Source organism: Talpa occidentalis, unplaced genomic scaffold, assembly GCF_014898055.3.
Source record: "Talpa occidentalis isolate TD23 unplaced genomic scaffold, MPIMG_talOcc4v2.1 talOcc4.3, whole genome shotgun sequence".
NCBI classification, from domain to species: Eukaryota; Metazoa; Chordata; class Mammalia; order Eulipotyphla; family Talpidae; genus Talpa; species Talpa occidentalis.
The window spans coordinates 35,756,612-35,775,013 of NW_023603184.1; the positions used below are offsets into that span (position 1 = coordinate 35,756,612).

The following is an 18,402-nucleotide window of genomic DNA, read 5'->3' on the forward strand; positions in this document are numbered from 1 at the left end:
AAGAGGCAGACGCAGTAATTACAGAAGGCAGGATAGAAGACTGAGGACACCACGACAGGATGATTCACGTAGGGGTTACAGGAGGGAATATAGGAGGAGTACACAGAACCAGGAACCAAGAAGAGAGGAAAGAACACAGATGTTAGCACAGAGTAGAGGCTCAGATGATGATAGGGAATACAGACGGAGAAGGAATCGAGAGCCCAGCACAGAGGACAGGAGACCAGTGATAGCACAGAGTAGGGTCTCAGGTGAAGATAGGAGGGAATATAGACAGAGTAGAAGGAATCTGGAGCCAAGTGTGGAGGAAAGGAGACAAATGATAGTTCATGGAGAAGGTTCAGATGAAGAATAGGGGTGCCCAGGGGCTCCACTAGATCTTAAGCCCATCAAAATAACCCTCTCGGAGCCCCGGGTAACCCTCGCTGTGGGGGATCATCTCATTGATTTTTTGGTGGACACTGGAGCAACATACTCAGTTTTGAATTCGAAATTAACTAAAATGAGCAAAAAGACTGCAGCAGTCATTGGGGTTACAGGGAAGTCACAACAGACACCCTTCCTGCAACCTTTGGAGTGCCGGCTAGGCACCACACAGCTCCAGCACAGCTTCCTATACATGGAAGAGGGTCCAATCCCTCTACTTGGTCGTGATCTTTTAAGTAAGCTCAATGCACAAATTATATTCTCACCCAAAAATCAGAGGCTTCACCTACAGGTTCCTCCAGAGCATGCTCTGCAGTTCCAGATGTTGCTCACTCAAGATGCTCCACCAAAAGGTGAAATTTTAGCTCCAGAAATTGTTGAAAGAGTAAGTAAGTGGGTTTGGGCTGATGGAACCCCAGGACATGCGAAAAATGCGGAGCCTGTAAAGATAGAAGTGACAGAGGAGAGCAGAACCCCGAGGAGGAAACAATACCCCTTAAGGGAGGAGGCCTTGAGGGGAATTGAGCCAGTATTGAAAAGGTTCCTTCAATCTGGACTCATTCGGCCCTGCCGCTCACCGTACAACACTCCGATTCTGCCAGTGAAGAAACCCCATACAGGCGAGTACCGTTTTGTCCAAGATTTAAGGGCTATTAATGATATTGTTCAGGATTTACATCCCACTGTGCCTAATCCGTACACCCTATTAACTGCCATACCTGGTGACTTTGGGTGGTTTTCGGTATTAGACCTGAAGGATGCCTTTTTCTGTATCCCAATTGATGTCCAGGATCAACTGCTCTTTGCCATTGAGTGGCAGGACCCTAAGTCCAAGAGCACTCTCCAGTATTGCTGGACTGTGCTTCCACAGGGATTTAAGAACTCCCCAACTATTTTTGGGGAAATACTGGCCAGGGATCTCAGGAAGGTTCAACTAAACCAGGGTGTCTTATTGCAATATGTAGATGATTTATTGATTGCAAGTCCAGACTACGAATCTTGTCTGGAAAATACCATAGTGGTACCGAACCACCTGGCAGAATGTGGCTACAAGGTGTCACCTAATAAGGCACAGATATGCAAACAAGCTGTGACATATTTGGGGTTTGAAATTAAGAAAGGCAGATGGAGCCTGATGACGGAAAGAAAACAGGTAATTTCAGCCCTTAGAATCCCTGATAACCGGCGACAGTTGTGCGGATTTTTGGGTATGGCTGGGTTTTGTAGGATTTGGATTCCTAATTTTGGACTAATAGCAAAACCTTTATATGATGCTCTCAAAGGCCTGGACTCTGAACCTTTGTCTTCGACTCCAGAATGTCAAAAGGCTTTTGATGAAATAAAAGTTAATCTCAGCACCAGCATTAGGACTTCCGGATCTTAGGAAGCCATTCAGACTTTATGTACATGAGAGACAGGGGGTTGGCCTAGGAGTGCTGATCCAATTGTTGGGACCAGAAATGCAGCCCGTTGCATCCACTAAAGGATGGCCTCCATGCTTGCGTGCTGTGGCTGCCACTTGTGACCTCCTACATGAGACAGAGAAGTTTACATTGGGTCAGCCCATCACTGTGTGTGTGCCACATCAGGTCTTGACACAGCTGGAGCAGAAGGGTGGACTTTGGTTAACCACTGGGTGAATGGGAAAATATCAAGCAGCTCTGTTGGACAATCCTAATGTGAAACTGCAGGTTTCTAATTCTCTGAATCCTGCCACACTGCTTCCAAGCAATGCAGACCGATCTGAGGATGACACTTTAATCCATAACTGTTTAGAAACCATAGACACAGTGTATGCCAGCCGACTAGATCTAACGGACCAGCCTCTGCCGGATCCAGAGTGGGAGCTATTTACAGATGGCAGCAGCTTTATGGATCAAGGCCGTCGATGTGCTGGATATGCAGTGGTGACGCTCCAGAACACCGTGGAAGCCAAGGCTCTTCCAGCAGGTACATCAGCGCAGAAAGCCGAATTAATAGCCCTGACCCGTGCCTTGGAACTCTCAAAAGGTAAAAGAGTCAATATATTTACTGACTCAAAATACTCTTTTATGATTCTCCACATGCATGGGGCCATTTGGAAGGAGCGAGGACTTCTTACCGCGAGCAACAAGGATGTCAAACACCCATTAGAAATCCTGGCCTTGTTAAAGGCAGTAGCTTTACCATCAGCTGTCGCTGTGATGCACTGTCCTGGCCACCAAAAGGGTGGGTCTGACATGGCAAAGGGCAACATGGCAGCTGATCGGGTGGCTAAGGCCGCTGCACTTTCTGCCCTTTCTGCCCTCCAGGGTGCACTCATCCCTCTTGTGGACCTGACTCAGTATGCTCCTGAATACACCGAGCGGGATGAGGAGAGAGCTCGTGCATGGGGATTTACTGAGTTTGACCCCAGCTCCAATTGGAGAGTAAACTCCCATGGGATGATACTCCTCCCGGAGGCCCTGCTATATCCGGTGCTCAAACATCTTCACGAAGGATCTCACTATGGGAGAGATGCCTTATTAGAAATGGTGCGCCCATATTTGAAGGGACCATATTTGCATAGAATAGCACAACAGATCACCCGAGGTTGTCAACTATGTGCCAGGAATAACCCCAAGACTAACTCCCACCCTAAAGCCATTGGGGTTCAATATCGAGGCAAGTGCCCTTTTGAGGACTGGCAGGTGGACTTTACACAAATGCCTAGAACAACAGGCAACTTCAAATACCTATTGGTTTTTGTGGACACGTTCTCGGGTGGGTGGAAGCATTTCCCACAAAGACGGAAAAAGCTTCCGAGGTTACAAAACAGCTGCTGAAGGAGATAATTCCTCGCTTTGGGTTGCCGGATTCTATCCAGAGTGATAATGGGCCAGCATTTGTCTCTGATGTTACTCATGCAGTAAGCAGTGCGTTACAGATCAACTGGAAATTGCATGCTGCATGGAGACCGCAGTCTTCTGGACAAACAGAGAAAATGAACAACACCTTAAAGAAAACCTTGGCAAAACTGTGCCAAGAAACACAGCTTCGTTAGGACCAGGTACTATCCCTTGCCCTCCTCCGGATAAGAGTGGCACCAAGAAGTGGGCTACAATTAAGCCCCTTTGAAATTGTGTTCGGAAGACCCTTCCAGGCCTCAGTTCTGAAAGCCAGTCCAGAAATAGCACAAGATTGCCAGATCACACAATATGTGAAACACATCCAGGAGGTTCTGACAGTAATTCACAACTTCGCAACCTCGAGGATCTCTATGCCTCCTGATCAACCATTGCATCCCTTCAAACCTGGAGATCAGGTCTTACTGAAGACCTGGCAGAGTGGGGATGCCCAAAACCAGCTGTCAGAAAAATGGTCTGGTCCTTATGATGTTTTGCTAAGCACACATACTTCTCTGAAACTTGCAGGCATAAAACCCTGGGTACATCATTCCAGAGTTAAGAAAGTGCCGCGGACCAGCCCAGCGGCGGTGGGAGATCGAGGCAGTCTCAGGGATTGAGAACGAGCGAAAGGTGGTCAAAGGAATTAGGGCGAGGGACAAGAATGACACACAGACATGCCGCGGACCAGCACAGCGATGGACGATGAGGCCGTCTCAGGGTTGAGAGACTGCGCAGGGTGGTCAGGGATTCGATGAATAAATGACACACAGACACACTTGAAGAGAGTGAAAATCTGAGTGCGTCTTTATTAAGCTAGTGGTCAGAATATATATGTTTTTCTAAAAGCATAGGAACAGTGAACATCAAAGAGATCAGTTTGCTCATAGACTTAGCTTAATTGACAGGGCAGTGATTTATGTCCGAAGTTACATCTGGACCTAGCCTCATTCCTAATTGGACAGGCTATAAATTCTTTCTACTGTTTTATATAATTATTTTCTAGTTGCACGAACTATCATTTTTACTCATAATTAATTGTCATGGGTGAATTTATTTTATAATGCAGTTAATATCAAAGGTACTAAAGTTAAGCACATAATAGAAAGATTATTAAACTAACAATTCTATTATAACACAGTGTTTAGTAATGTTTCATTTGCATTAGCTTAATTATTAAATTATGTATGTTTTTTAATTAGCAATCAATGACCAGAAAAAGGAAAGATTTTAGAAAGACAGTTGTAGCAGAATAAAGTTTGTGGGCCTTGAGAAAGCGAGATAAGGTTCCAGGTGGTCAGCATTTCTTTTAATCATCTTTGTGGCCGCTTTTGATGGTCATTATTTCTTGGCAGGCATTCAGTTTCTCTGCATCTTAGGGAGTTTGCTGTTCTCCCCCTGCGCGCATGGTTCCTTGCCCACGCCGGACCTCAGGGACCATGGCAACAGCCATTAGCCCTGAGGGTCACTGCAGGGGGGGGTGCAGCACAGACACACTCAAGGGAGAGTGAAAATCTGAGTGCAATTTATTAAAATCAACCTTCTCTTTTTATACATTTCTGTGACAATTACCTAAGATTATTTTTCACAGTTTGTGGTAAATCATACATCAGATATGCAGTGAAACATAGCAGGAATTATTACATATTGTTTTTCACCTAAATTCCATTTAAGTACAATTATCGATGAATCAAGCACTTACTGTAATTTACTCAGAGGAGGTCTTTGTTATCCTAACCTTAACTTAAATATCACCTGCCCGAGCCCGCGGACTGGTCAACGAGGTTCTCGAGGGGAGAGCAGCGACCTGAAGAACAGGAGTACACCACGGAGGGAGACACGTGCATTCTTCGTTCAGCTATCGCAGGTCTCTTTTACTTTCGGTTTCGGCGGGGCTTTATAGCTGGGGACCGGAAGCGGAAGAAGCAGGCCAAAGCCGTCATGCGCACTGGGCCTAAAGAAGCTAATCCCGGAAGGGCACATGCCCTTATTTGGTGTGCCGGAGGTCGTCATGTGCACTGGGCCGAAAGGAGCACAGCCAATCACGGAAGTGGGAAGTATCCTGATGCCACGAGGTAAGGCGCCAACAATTACCTACATGATTTTTATTATGATCATGTTTCATATATTTATCATAACATTAGTTTTTAATTACCACATATTATTATTTGTTATTAGCATTTACTATAAAATCACAATAATTACTTTTTCTTAGTCATATATTTAAGCATGTTCTAAAAGCAGCTAAACCAGTTTAAAGCATACAGCTGGGCAGTGCAGCACAGGGCTATTGAATTGTAAGTTAAAGATTAACGGTGTGTGTCTCAGTGTTTTCAGGCAGTGTTTGTTGGTTGCTTATGGTGCCGATGCACAGCAATCCTTTCCTGTAACATCAGAGGGGGTCTTTTCTGCTTAACATGAACGCCAAAGTTTATTATGCTGAATCCCCTCGGGGACTGCGCCTGTCTTAGGTCGTCAGGAGTCGCAGACATGCGGCTAGCCAGTGCCTTCTTTAGTCTGCCCCAATCTTACCCGTCATTGACTGTCCAGTCCAGCGCACAGGGGAAGGGGGTCTTACGTGCTCTATTTGTGAGCATCCACAGTACAGCCACTCTTTATTTCATCCAATTACTGGCGATCAATGGTGGCAACAGTGGTATTGCCAGCCATGGAGGCAGGAGCCGCCACAAGAAAGCGCCAGAAGGAACTGACCCAGAGACGAAGTCCTATTGGTCTTGTGAACGCATTGAGGACTTGAGATATTTGTTTAAGAAACAGAAAAAAACTTGAATGTTACTGACTTCTTTTCCAGTTATTGTGGCAGGATACCCAAGAACTAATTTTTTTTTTCTGAAGAAACCCTGAGGGAAAAAAAAAAACAAACAAAAAACTAACATGCTCTAACCAATCTTCTTCCTTTCAAAGTTTAGGAGATGTGAAATAACGTGTAGGATCATGCATATGCTGACAGTACTTTTTTTTACATAGAAAGGTTTTCAATCTTGATTTTATTATTTCCTATCAACTTTTTGTTTTTTTTTCACTTTGAGGTTTTTTTTTTCTCCGCTTGTTTTGTTGTTACTTTGACCTATCAGTGAAACTGCAGTTGTATGGGATATCCCACCCGTGATGAATGGTAACTAAAGAGCTCTTTGTGTCTATATGTTGTCTGTCTGTATGTCCTTGTGTCTGTCTTGGCCTCCAGTGATTGACAAATTGGTATATACATGGTGCCCATAGACACTGAAAAAAAAGAGTCTCCAGTTATGAGAAAAACTAAAGGTTAATGGTTTGATTGTCAACATTGTGCTACTGAATTAAGCTGGTGCCTTCATAAAGATTGAACATTGTTGTCTCTGTTAATTTTCTGATATTTATGGAAAAGATTCCCAGAAATCTAAATTCAAGTACAAATTTGGTAGCCTGTCATTTGGCTGATGCAAGGAAATTTTGTGGAACCTCAGTAGAGCTCCTGAGACACTCCACAAAGTTTCTCCCTTTCCTCCTGGGAAAGGCATTAGATGAATTTGTTCTGTTTGGCTTTTACCTAATGAAGTAAAACTGGAAGGGAAGAATTGTCACTTGGGAAAATGGTAAAACTTTGGTATCTTTGGTATGTACAGAATGTTAACAGTGGTTTTCTAAAATGTGTATAAACAACCTCTCAGTATCTGGTATGTATGTAAATTGTCAATGGTGATTGTCACCTTGTAATATTGTATAATTCAATTGTTTAATATCTACAGAAATTGTTTCTGGAAATATAGGGAGAAAAGGTCTCAACAGATTCCTATTGATGGAACTGTTGAGAGTAAAAACTTTCCTACAAAGGACTGAATAGACCTGGAAATACACCTGACATTTACAAAGTTTTCTTTGACATAATACTGGTAATTTTTATGCATTTTGTCCTGAATCCACAAAGTTTTTTGTTTTGTTTTGTTTTGTTTTGAGTAACCAGGATCTGCAGCAAGGTTGCAATTTTTTTTTTCAGCAAAGCTACCTTGACACATTTTCTCTCCCCTTGATACCAACACAGCATACAAATAGTGGTAGTAATTTTTGCTACTTATCTCAGAGTCTGTTTTTGCATAACTTCTGTAGGGATTTTGTCTGTTTTAACAAAAAAATTGGACGTGAGTTTGATTGTGTGGCTTTGTGTGGAGTTCTTCCAGAAAGTTGAAAAAGAGCTGAACCAAGAAGAGGAGAACCGGTTTGCCTTGTTTGTAGGGTTCCAGAGACCTCCAAAGAAGGTGAGGAAGCTTGCCTCCATTGGCAGGACTGGACAACCCGGCCAACGAAAATGCCCTGGTACCCTCAAGAAGAGGAAAGCCCAGGTGGAGTCTGATGAGACCAACTTTGTACCTGAAGCCTACGTCGACCGGATGCCACTGGTTCGCTCTGATCCTATATGGAGGATTTCCACAAAGCCAGCTAAAAATTGCAGTTAGTTATTTTCTGCCCTGTGATTTTATGCAAAAATAGGAAAAATGGTTTAAACGTGGATTTAGTTTGCAAACTTTTGCTATGCTGTTAAAAGTTTGGGATCAAGGTTGAGAAAATTTGTGTTTTACATCAGTTGAACCATTTTAAGATTTTTTTCCCTCTGATTTTGACATATCTGCTGTCTTGTTTTGGCTAATGCCTCCAGATGTTTTTTTTTTTTTTTTTTTTTGGCTTGAACTGATGAACTGTTTTTCCAGGAATAGAGGACTTTTTGCTTTCCACAATGGACAAATACCTGGAAGGACTGGTTTTCTTTCACACTGGAACCTGGTAAAAAATGTTCATCTGAGAATGCATCCCAACATCCATATATTCGATCTTCATCACCATGGAAATGGTGGCATAAAGTGAAAGGGGGGAATTGTTAGGGGGAAAAGGATGTCCTAAAGCTAATTCCATACAGGCTTTGTGGACTCCACCCCCCAACTCCAGACCAAAGCCAAAGACACTGGGAACTCCAAATCCCATCACCACCAAAGGGAAGGTGGCTGGGAACTGAGGGTGGGGTTAAGCAGCCCGGTTGGTATAAAGGCAGACACGTAGGCTTTGGAGGGGTCCCCCATTTTGACTCTCCGCCAGCTCGCAGCCTCCGGCCAGCTCTGAGAGTGCCTTTGGGTTTCCAGGTCGGCGGATCGGGTCGGACGCATTAAAGACTTTATTTCCCTATTTTCTCCCTGAGTTGTACATTTTCCTTCTTTCCTTTTCCCTTGTAAATAAACCTTTTATTAACCTTTTGTGTGTGCCTGTAGTGGAGTATTAATAAGTCCCCTTTAAGAGCGTGGGTGAGGACCCACAGCCAGGAACCCGTTCAAAATCGGGGCTGCTCTATAACAGATTGACCTCTCCCTACTCAGGCAACTGCTCCGGGAATACGCAGACCGGTACTTACCTAGTCCTGCCTTGGATCTCGACCTTCTCAACTGACCTTCCCCACCACTGCCTCCAGGAGACCAAGTCCTGCTCAAATCGCTTGAACCAAAGCCACTGCAGCCTCAATGAACCGGTCCGCACACGGTCATTCTCACCATGCCCACAGTGGTAACACTTCTGGGGACCCCTCCTGGCACCATCTCTCACGGGTCAAACGTGACCCCGAAGACAAACAGTATGTATGTTGTAACCTGGGTCCTACTAGGATGCGCATTTCTTGTCAAAATCTCTCTTAGCCCCGTGTCCTCTGTATGGAAATGATTCTTTGGGGACTAATACCCCCTCTGTTTCTTCTGCACGTCCCTTCAGAAGCCTCTACTGGCGGCAGTTCCGATGAATCTCAATACCACAGCGACCAAGATAACAGACTCTGCTTGTCTGACTCCCCAATGCTCAGTCCCCCTCTGGGACTCCAATCACAGCTACCCCTGCTATCCAACTGACACCCTTGTCGGCTTCACTCCTGCACTTCTAACATTTTGGTTACTCCTGTGCTCCAAAACACAAGGGGATCCTTTTTCTGGGGCAATGGCGCTCTCTCTCAGTGTATCAATTCTTCTACCCCAGACTCTTGTGTCCAAGTGTTGGTGGTCCCACAACTCACCCTATAGGGACAATCCAAACTGGGGTGGTTGGTCTCACCACACCAAACTAAACAAAGGGCTCTCCTCCTGATTATGGTGGGCATTAGCCTAACATCATCTCTTGAAGCTGCAGGCGTGGCAGGTGGGGCCCTGGGACACAGCCTTATTTCTGCCCAGGATTTTTATGAATGAATAGATAGCTCCTTAGAAAAAAACTCTGTTTTTAGCATCCTTGTAAACACAGTTTACCTCACTGGCTCAGATCACTCTCCAAAACCAGCAGGCTCCGCTAACATGGTTTCAAAATCCTATAGTGTCTTGGCTCCTTCCACTCTTGGGGCCAGTGCAAATGAGAGTCTTATTTTTTCTTTTTTCTCCTTGCCTCCTAAAATTCATACCGGCTCACATTCAGGAAGTGTCTCCAACCACCTTTAACCAACTCCTTCTCCACCCACATTCTCGCATCCCTGCAGAAGACCCTCATAACCAGGCCTGACCCACCCCCTTGGTCTTCGCCCCCTTTCAGCAGGAAGTAGCCAAAGAAAGAACTGTAGCCCCTTTTCCTATCCACAAAAGGCTGGTATGAAAGGTCTATGTAGGAGGCTGGAATGCAAAAGCCCACCAGGAAGCCCACCTAGAAAATTCAGACAATAAGCCTCTGGCCTCACTGCCAAATCTTTTCGTGCCCTACAAACTGCCATTGTGAAAGGTAAAATGCCATTTAAAAAATGTTCCTCAGTGTGAGCCTACTGAGAAAAAATTTTCCACAACATCAAATGGTACATCATTAATTATCAGTTTCTGTTCCAAATTCAGGGAGACAGAAAAGGAAGAGTTTCAGAAAAAATGTTGTCACAGTGTGCCAAAGCCAGATTACATGACAGGTAACAGAATACGGAGGTTAATAAATGGTGCTTCTATGAAGCTACTGGCAGCCACTGCAGGACGGGGTCAATCCCTGGCCAGGGAGGTGACCCACATGGTGCAGCAGACCTCTCCTGTCTCACCTGCTATTCCCCTCAGCACTATATTTCAGTAAATACACCTGTTGTGCTCCCCACTCTATCTCTGGTGAATCTTCTCATCCCACGCACCTCTGGCCTACACCCCAGGTCTTGTATGCATAAATAATAAAATAAACCTTTCAAAAAAGAAAATTATGCTTTTCCAGAACCTTCTTTCTTTGAGTAACATTGACAAACCCTTCATTTTTCTACTTTCCCCACTTCCTTTGGGTAAATTTCAATTCTTTCTACACTGCCATTCAAAAACAGAACTTATTCATCTCCTCCAAGGTAAGTTTCCAGTCAAACAGGATTGGCCCAAATTGGCCACTGAAGCCCAAAGCTAGGCACCAGACTAAGGCACCTTCTGGCAAGGAACCACAGAAAATAGGCATCAGGTGGCAAGCAAGTCTGGAAGAAAAATAGCAAAATAAAGTACAAATCAAGGTAATGGCTGCCGTTGTTGGACTCTACCTCCACCTCTGTCAAGTTTCTCTCCATGTCTCAGATTTAGGGGTTCTTCCATGTCCCCCCAAGTCCATGGTGCAAGTCCAAAGCTGAGTAGGGAGCAGGCCTTCTTCACTTGTCTCTGTTCCACATGCCACCCCGAATTTCCCCTCTGGGGCTCTCCCCACAGATGTCTTCAGCTGCTCCTCCCCACTAGCTCTGCCCTTCATTAGCTGAGGCAGGGGACACAGAACCTCCCTTTTTACGAAGATCACACTCTGTAGCAATTTCATTTCTCACAATGTGGGGCACTTGCGGTTTTTTGGACCAAGAATAGTTTAAGAAATCAACAAGCAACTATAAACCAGAGACACACTGGGGAGGGGGGGAAGAGGAGGAAGTACGATCAAAACAAGGGGGTGTGGGAATTGTATGGGGACTATAACCAAGAAGAAATTGCATACATTGTGCAAAAATGAAAAAATGACATAAAAATGTATAAAATAAAAATGAGGAAAATTAACACAGCTTTTAAGTATGTTATTCCAGGATAAACTGCTGATATATGGAGTGACAGGACTTTAATTTAAATGCTGTGAACACAACTTCCTCTTTTAGCACCTATCATTTATGACATTTTCTATTTAACACCTTCATTTTCTCAGTCAGTGGCAGAGAAAATGAGATCCCAAATTGCTGTAAGCCTCCGCAGCAGCCTGGGTGTCAGGGGTTCCTCAAGGATGGGAGGGCATTGGCACAATTGTGGGTTGAGGGCGAGGGAGAAGGAATGAAGAGATGCTGACACAGGATCAGGTGCAGGCATCATCCTGCTGAGGGTCTCAGAGGCCCTTTATTTATACACTTTAAGCAAAGCGGGAGTGTGTTAGCATATGCATTAAGGCAGGAAGAGAACAATCACATCTTTCTCAAGAACAGCCAAGGGTTTATTTGCCCTCCTGCAGAGGTCGTGACCTTTATTATTATATGATTTGAAGGAGGCACTTTTGCTAAACATAAGTGTTCTTAGCATAGTCATTTACCTTAAACAAACAGTCAGTCATTTTATTACTAGCAAAAAGCTTATGTGACTGCAACTAACATTTTCTATCTTTACCTTCCCTAAACCCAAGCTCTCAAGTAAGGGAGGCATTTTCCTAATCTCACTGAAGAGTTTTTTTACCTATTACTCCTCTACTTATCTAGTCAGCCTAGTTTTCATATCTAACTTTAAGATCAAGGGAAAATTTCTTTTTCTGTAAGATTGCTGAATGTTGTTTGTAGTTGTAAACAACTACAAATATTTTATCAGAGTCAGGGCCAAAGATGGTTACAGCTTTTGGTTCTCAAAAATGGTTAATACCTAACATATCAGTAGTTGTAACATTGACTACTTCGGAGTGCATTATTTGTGCTGCCATGATTATTAGCTCACCCAGTCACAAAATTGCTGTTGACTTATTCTTGAATGCACACTCTAACAGCCACCATACCCATTGTCACCTCCAGGGGAATCAGCCCTAAACAAACAGGAAGAATTTAGCAGGAGCCCGCTATGGCGCCTCCTGGCTTATTAGGAATTTTCTTACACTTGGAGCATGGCTCCTGCCTGCCACCCAACTGCTATTTTTATTTTTTTTTTAAAGATTTATTTATTTATTATTTACACATACAAGCACTGGGTACAGTCAGAAGCGTGGAAGGGTAAGAGAATTCACCAGAGCCAGAGCAGAGAGCAGACTGACGGATGAAGTACACTGCTGAGGGCAGCAGCTGGCAGCAGGAGAGGTCTGCACGCCATGTGGGGCCCTCTCCTGGCGCCCCAGAGGCTGCAGCGGGCACCTTCACAACCCAGCACTGAACTGGCCAGCACTGAACCGCTGTGCCACTGGGGAGGCCCTATCTTTAAAGTAAGAGAATTTCCTTCTCCATTTAGCCCTTGCCACAAAAGACCACATCTCCATATTAAAGACTTGGCAGAGAGATATTTACAACCTTTTGTTCCCAGTTTTTTCAGTTGTTAATGAACGGCCAAATGTTGAATTGCTGCCTTTTGGCAGAGAATTACTAATTTTATAAAAAATGTAATATTTATATCACACAGTGCCATGTGCCATCAAATTGTTTATTCAGTAACTGATCAAACAGCATGTGCAGTTTTACTTTTAAATGTGTATTTTAACAATGGTAGAAACAAGCCATAAACAAATGAGGAGAAACTAGCAGGAGTCAGCTAACAAGATTCCTGACTTTTCAGGAATCTGCCCCATGCCAGACCTTTGTGGACAACATGAGTAGCAGGGCTCCCAGTACCAAATATTTGACAGAGGTCAAGAGGCCTCATTTTTCCTCGGGAGAATAGAAATTGATAAATTAAGAGCCTCTCCTAACATGCATGATATTTTTTTTTGAAGGTCATAGAGATTTTATTTTTTTTATAAATTTTATTTTTATATTCCCCATACAATTGCAACCCCCTTATTTTGACCCCAATCCTTCCCCTCCCGCCCTCTACCCCATAGAGTGTCTCTGGTACATAGTTTTTTGTTGATTTTGATTTTCACTTTCTAATAGATATTCATTTTCCTGGTCCCTTATTTAAGTTTTCTAGATTCCAGCTATGGGTGAGACCATCCGGTATTTTTCTTTTTCTTTCTGGCTTATTTCGCTGAGCATGATCCCTTCCAGCGCCATCCATGTTGCTGCAAATTGCATGTGTTTATCTTTTTTGAATGCTGAGTAATATTCCATGGTATATATGTACCACATCTTCTTGATCCAGTCATCTATTTTTGGGCATTTGGGCTGTTTCCAAAGCTTAGCTATTGTAAACAGTGCTGCTATAAACATAGGGGTGCAGGTGCTCTTTGGAATTGATGTTTCTGTGTCCTTTGGGTAAATACCTAGGAGTGGAATTGCTGGATCATATGAAAGCTCTATGTTTAGTTGGTCCAGAAATCTCCACAGAGCTCTCCATAGTGGTTGGACCAGTTTGCACTCCCACCAACAGTGCAGAAGTGTTCCTTTTTCTCCACACCCTTGCCAACATTTGTTGTTGCTAGTTTTTTTAATATGTGCCATTCTCACTGGTGTGAGATGGTATCTCATGGTAGTTTTGATTTGCATTTCCTTGATTACAAGTGATGTTGAACATTTTTTCATATGCCTGTTGGCCATTTGCATTTCCTCTTCAGAGAAGTTTCTTTTTAGCTCTTCTGCCGATTTTTTGACTGGATTATTTTCTTTATTTGTGTTGAGTCTCATCAGCTCTTTGCACATTTTTGTGATCAGTCCTTTATCATTAGTGTCTAACATGCATGATATTTAGGAAAAATCTAACACAGGGCAAGTGATACACCCTGTTGATAAATAAAGGATGTCAAAATGCAAAAAGAATGGAGGCAGCAAGGAAGGTGGCAGAATGTTGGAAATAAGCTCAGTGCCTTAGATGACCCCAAGGCAAAAGGCACTCCAGGGAAGTGCATGAGGGCTCAAAAGGCTCAAGGGCCTGGTTTGCAAATAGTCATGGGCAATTTACATTTCAGAGGATTCAAATATGGACAAACTTTCTCAGGAAAGCCACACTTGGAGTATTCATAGACGGGTGACCCATGGTGTGTGACATTGTAAAATGAAACAGTGCCTGCCTCATAGTCAAGGAAAACCCCAACACGACTGGGAGGGACCTTCATGGAAAGAGACAACATCTTGGGTGCCTGGGAGTGAATCTCCTCATCAAAAGCATGATACTCTGATTGATTCTGTAACCCTATAGCCCAAATGCAAAATCTAGGCTGTAATCCAGCATAAATATTTTGGTTATTAGGGGGGTTATTTACATTTCTTTGACAATGGTTTTCCCCACACACTCCCAGGATCCAGGAACTTTTTTTGGATACATCTACCTCCCAGTAATGTTTCCCATTCTTGAAAAATGGTGATCCCAGGACAGAGTAATCTCCATAATAGTAATTTGGATATTTTGTAACACCAGAAAAATCTACATAATAGCAATTCGGATATACTGGAACAGGAGAAAAATTTCCATAATAGTAATTCGGGTATGTTGTAACTTGAATATTGTCCCACAAAGATTTCACTTCTCTCTTATTTGCAGAAATCGCAACACTATGTCCATTGCTGGTCTGATTCAAGGTGACATCAACTGAGGAAAATTAAAGTTTTGGGTGAGGGACATGAAGTATCTTTATACATGACATTGTGAGAAGAATCATGAGAATAGCTTAGCAGGAAATGGAAAGAATTTTGGTTTTAGGGAGAAATAAAACACTGCAGACTCAGTCTGTGTATTAGAATGAGAAACAGTAGTTTTAAAATATGAGCTTTACTAGAAATCAAAAAATTCAGAAAGATGAATTAAATAGAATGGAGAAATTTGATGACACGAAGATTTATCCTTACCCCAGAAGCATCGCACACACGCCAGGTCTGAAATGATAAAAAAAAAAATCTGAACTGTTAAATCTAAGTGAAGGCCACAGCACTGAACTCTATCTCCTTTCCAGATTAAGGGAAGTTCCTGGAACTATGGCAGGGAGTAAACTGGTAAATAAGGGTAGTGCTGACTCCTGGCCAATCCCCACTCAACAGGACATTTCCTCAGCCATGGTCTACTGTGCCCCAGCATCACTGTCCATACCTAAAAGCTGCGTTTCTTCCTCATTTGGTCCCTGCCATTGCAACACCCCCACAGTTGCCCACCCGTGTGACCAAGACTCACGAGTAAGCCCTCGCAGCATCGCTCTCAGATCCGGAGCTTGGAACACACGACTTGGTTGTTCGGGAAAAGTTTTTGGCTTCTTCAGAGTGAAATTCCAACACCTAGAATGAGAAAAATAGATCCCTACACCTCTAACATGTTGCCCTGTCAAAACTACTGACTTATCTCTTTACTCCAAGGAATGCTCTTGAACTCTTACCTGGAAACTGTAAGAGAAAAAAAGAGCAAATGCTGACCTCAGAGTCAGGAAAAAAATGGGCTGATGTCTACCTCTGTGTGGCTCTGGGAACATCTTGACCTCTCAAGAGCAGTTTCTTCCTTACAAACTTAAATCATTAATATGTCTCCCTCTACTTGCTACAAACCATATGAAAATATGTGTAATAATAGATTTGACAAAATAAAACTTAATTTCCTTAAAAAAATAACGTGTGGAAAAGTCACCATATGTATTTGGGATCCAGAGAGAAAAACAGAAAGGAAGGCTCCAGAAAGTGGCTCCTGGGTGTCTAAGATACGTCAAGTTTGGGAACACTCCCTGGAGACAACCAAGATTTCAAACTCTACACCCCACTAGGGAGGCCCTCAGAATAACATTGAAGAATCAGGCTCCCTGAGAATAATTGGAAACACTTGGAAAATACATGATGATCTCCAGCTGAACAGTGGTCTGGATTTTATGTGTTCAGAAAGAGGTCGATGCTGCCAGGTAGGTATGAATTCGAAGTAAGATGCTGCCTCCTGATACCTGGGGCCAGAGCTTGTGAGGAGATGAATCACTTCCTTACAGCAGGGCCCAAAAATCCCACGATATAGTCTATGAAATTTAGATATAAAGGTATTGTTGCTAATTCTGGGTGCTTGGCAGAAAAAGATCAGGGCTTCCCTCTATGAAAGTCAAGCACCTGTGATATGCAAGAACCCTAGGTAGAAGCACACAGAGTGAATAAAATTTATGAGGTCACAGAGGTCTGATAACTAAAAGGCTTGATTTTTTTTTTTTAGTTATTTTTTTCTTATATCATTGTAGTTCCCATGGTTCTGCCACCCCCGCATCACTTGTGAACCATCACCATATCCCCTTTTGCTCTTCACTCCCGTTTTGACCCCCTACCTTCCCCCTCATTTGCTGGATGCCTCAGATCTATGGTCAGCTTGCTAGTTTTGACTTCTTCTCCACCTTTCATCAGGTTTCTTTACATTCCACATACAAGTGAGATCATTGGTATTTATCTTTTTCCTGATGACTGATTTTGGCTAGCATAATCCTTTTCCTGCTCCATCTATATTGATGGAAATAGTTTGTCATTTTTGATCACTGAATAATAGTCCATGGTATATACCACAACTTTTTTTTTAAGATTTATTTATTTATTTATACAAGGACTGGGTACAGTCAGAGATGTGGGATGGTGAGAGAATTCACCAGAGTGGAGAGCAGAACAAGCAGACGGACGAAATACACTGCTGAGGGGAGCAGCCGGCGTGTCAGGAGAGGTCTGTGTGACAAGTGGGACCCTCGCCTGGTGGTTGGGGATCAAGCCAGTGCTGCAGAGGTTGCGGGCAGCTTTGCAGTCCAGCGCTCAACCACTGCACCACCAGGGGAGGCCCTAGCCACAACTTTTTGATCCATTCATCTATTTTGGGGTATTTGGGTTGTTTCCATATCCTGGCTATGATAAATAGTGTGCAATAAACATAGGAGCGCAGTTTTCCTTTCAAACTAGTGTTTTTGTGTTCTTTGGGTAGATTCCTAGGAGTGGGATCCTGGATAAGAGGAAGATAAGGTTTTAGTGTTCTAAGGAAGTTCCACACAGCTTTCCATAGTGGCTGCACCAGTTTACAATCTTCCAGCAGTGTAAGAGTGATTCTTTACCTCCACATCCTGTCCAGCATTTGTTGGTTCCTTTTTTTTTTTTTTTTTTTGGTGTGGGCCAGTCACACTAGAGTGAGGTGGTATCTCATTGCGGTTTTGATTTGGATTTCCCTGGTAACTACCGATGCTGAACATTTTTTCATATGCCCATTGGCCATCTGTCAAATGCTTTATCTTTAAAGCTACTACTGACCCAAACTTGTCAGCTTCCTACCATTCCCATTCCTTTCCGTAGTATCTGGTCCATTCTCAACCTGTTTTTTATAAACAGAAATTTAAGACAAACGTATACTCATATTTCCCTGCCCACAATGATGCTTCATTGTTAGTGAACACCAGATGACTCTAAAAAGCATTAAACATCTCTCCACAGCACAAAAAGACCATCACTGGCTCCTACACATACCTTTGTATGATGTCAGTCACATCCTAGGCGAAAAAGAAAAAATAAATCAATTAATTAAAAGAAATCATGAGTCAAGAAGTAATAGGCTCTCCCCATTTATAAGGCCTCATGACATCTCCTCAGGCCCCTGATTAGGTGTGGTAGAGTTGGTCCCATTGTCAGAGACAAATGCAAAGACAAGACCTAGGCCAAACATTCCAGAACTCATGTGATGCTGTCAGGTTTCCCAAGAGGTAGAAATAGTTTTGACTCTTGTGGAAGTCAAGTATGTATCTAGAGATGAGACATACTTGTAAGGAAAAGTAGAAACCCATGATTTTATTCCCCAAATGCAGACTCCCTCTGAGATGATTGAATAATTAATGGGTCTTACATGTATTCAGCAGAAATGGAATGTGCATGCTACTATTTCTCAAGCATTATGCCAGGCTTAGGGTAATTTGAAAAATTGTAATATTCTTCAGTAAGTTTGCATGACTTTTTATGAGGTGCACACAGACACAATTAATGTAGGTGCTTTTCCTGTCTCTCCTCACATTAAACTCTGTACAAGTGACTTCATCCAGTCCCTTGAATTTTACACACACATATGTGCAGTTGATTGACTATTTTTACTCAATT

At 43.1% G+C, this 18,402-nt stretch overlaps 1 protein-coding gene across 6 annotated transcripts in view; it reads right to left on the reverse strand.

The window, feature by feature from the left end:
• The window catches only part of LOC119255565 (tripartite motif-containing protein 5-like), a 110,746-nt gene that overhangs the window by 80,082 nt on the left and 12,262 nt on the right, over positions 1–18,402 (reverse strand). For 2 of the 6 annotated variants that reach the window (XM_054699473.1, XM_037522807.2), the window contains 4 exons: positions 17,782–17,804; positions 15,500–15,600; positions 15,181–15,207; positions 13,534–14,923 (listed from right to left, as the gene is read on the reverse strand). The exons of 2 other annotated variants lie outside the window; for them this stretch is intronic. In XM_054699473.1, the coding sequence (XP_054555448.1) occupies positions 14,259–14,923; positions 15,181–15,207; positions 15,500–15,600; positions 17,782–17,804 (816 nt within the window). In that variant the 3' untranslated portion in view covers positions 13,534–14,258. Of the gene's footprint in view, positions 1–13,533; positions 14,924–15,180; positions 15,208–15,499; positions 15,601–16,598; positions 17,267–17,781; positions 17,805–18,402 lie in introns of those variants that run through there. 2 more of the 6 variants (XM_054699475.1, XM_054699476.1) reach the window with 2 other exon arrangements.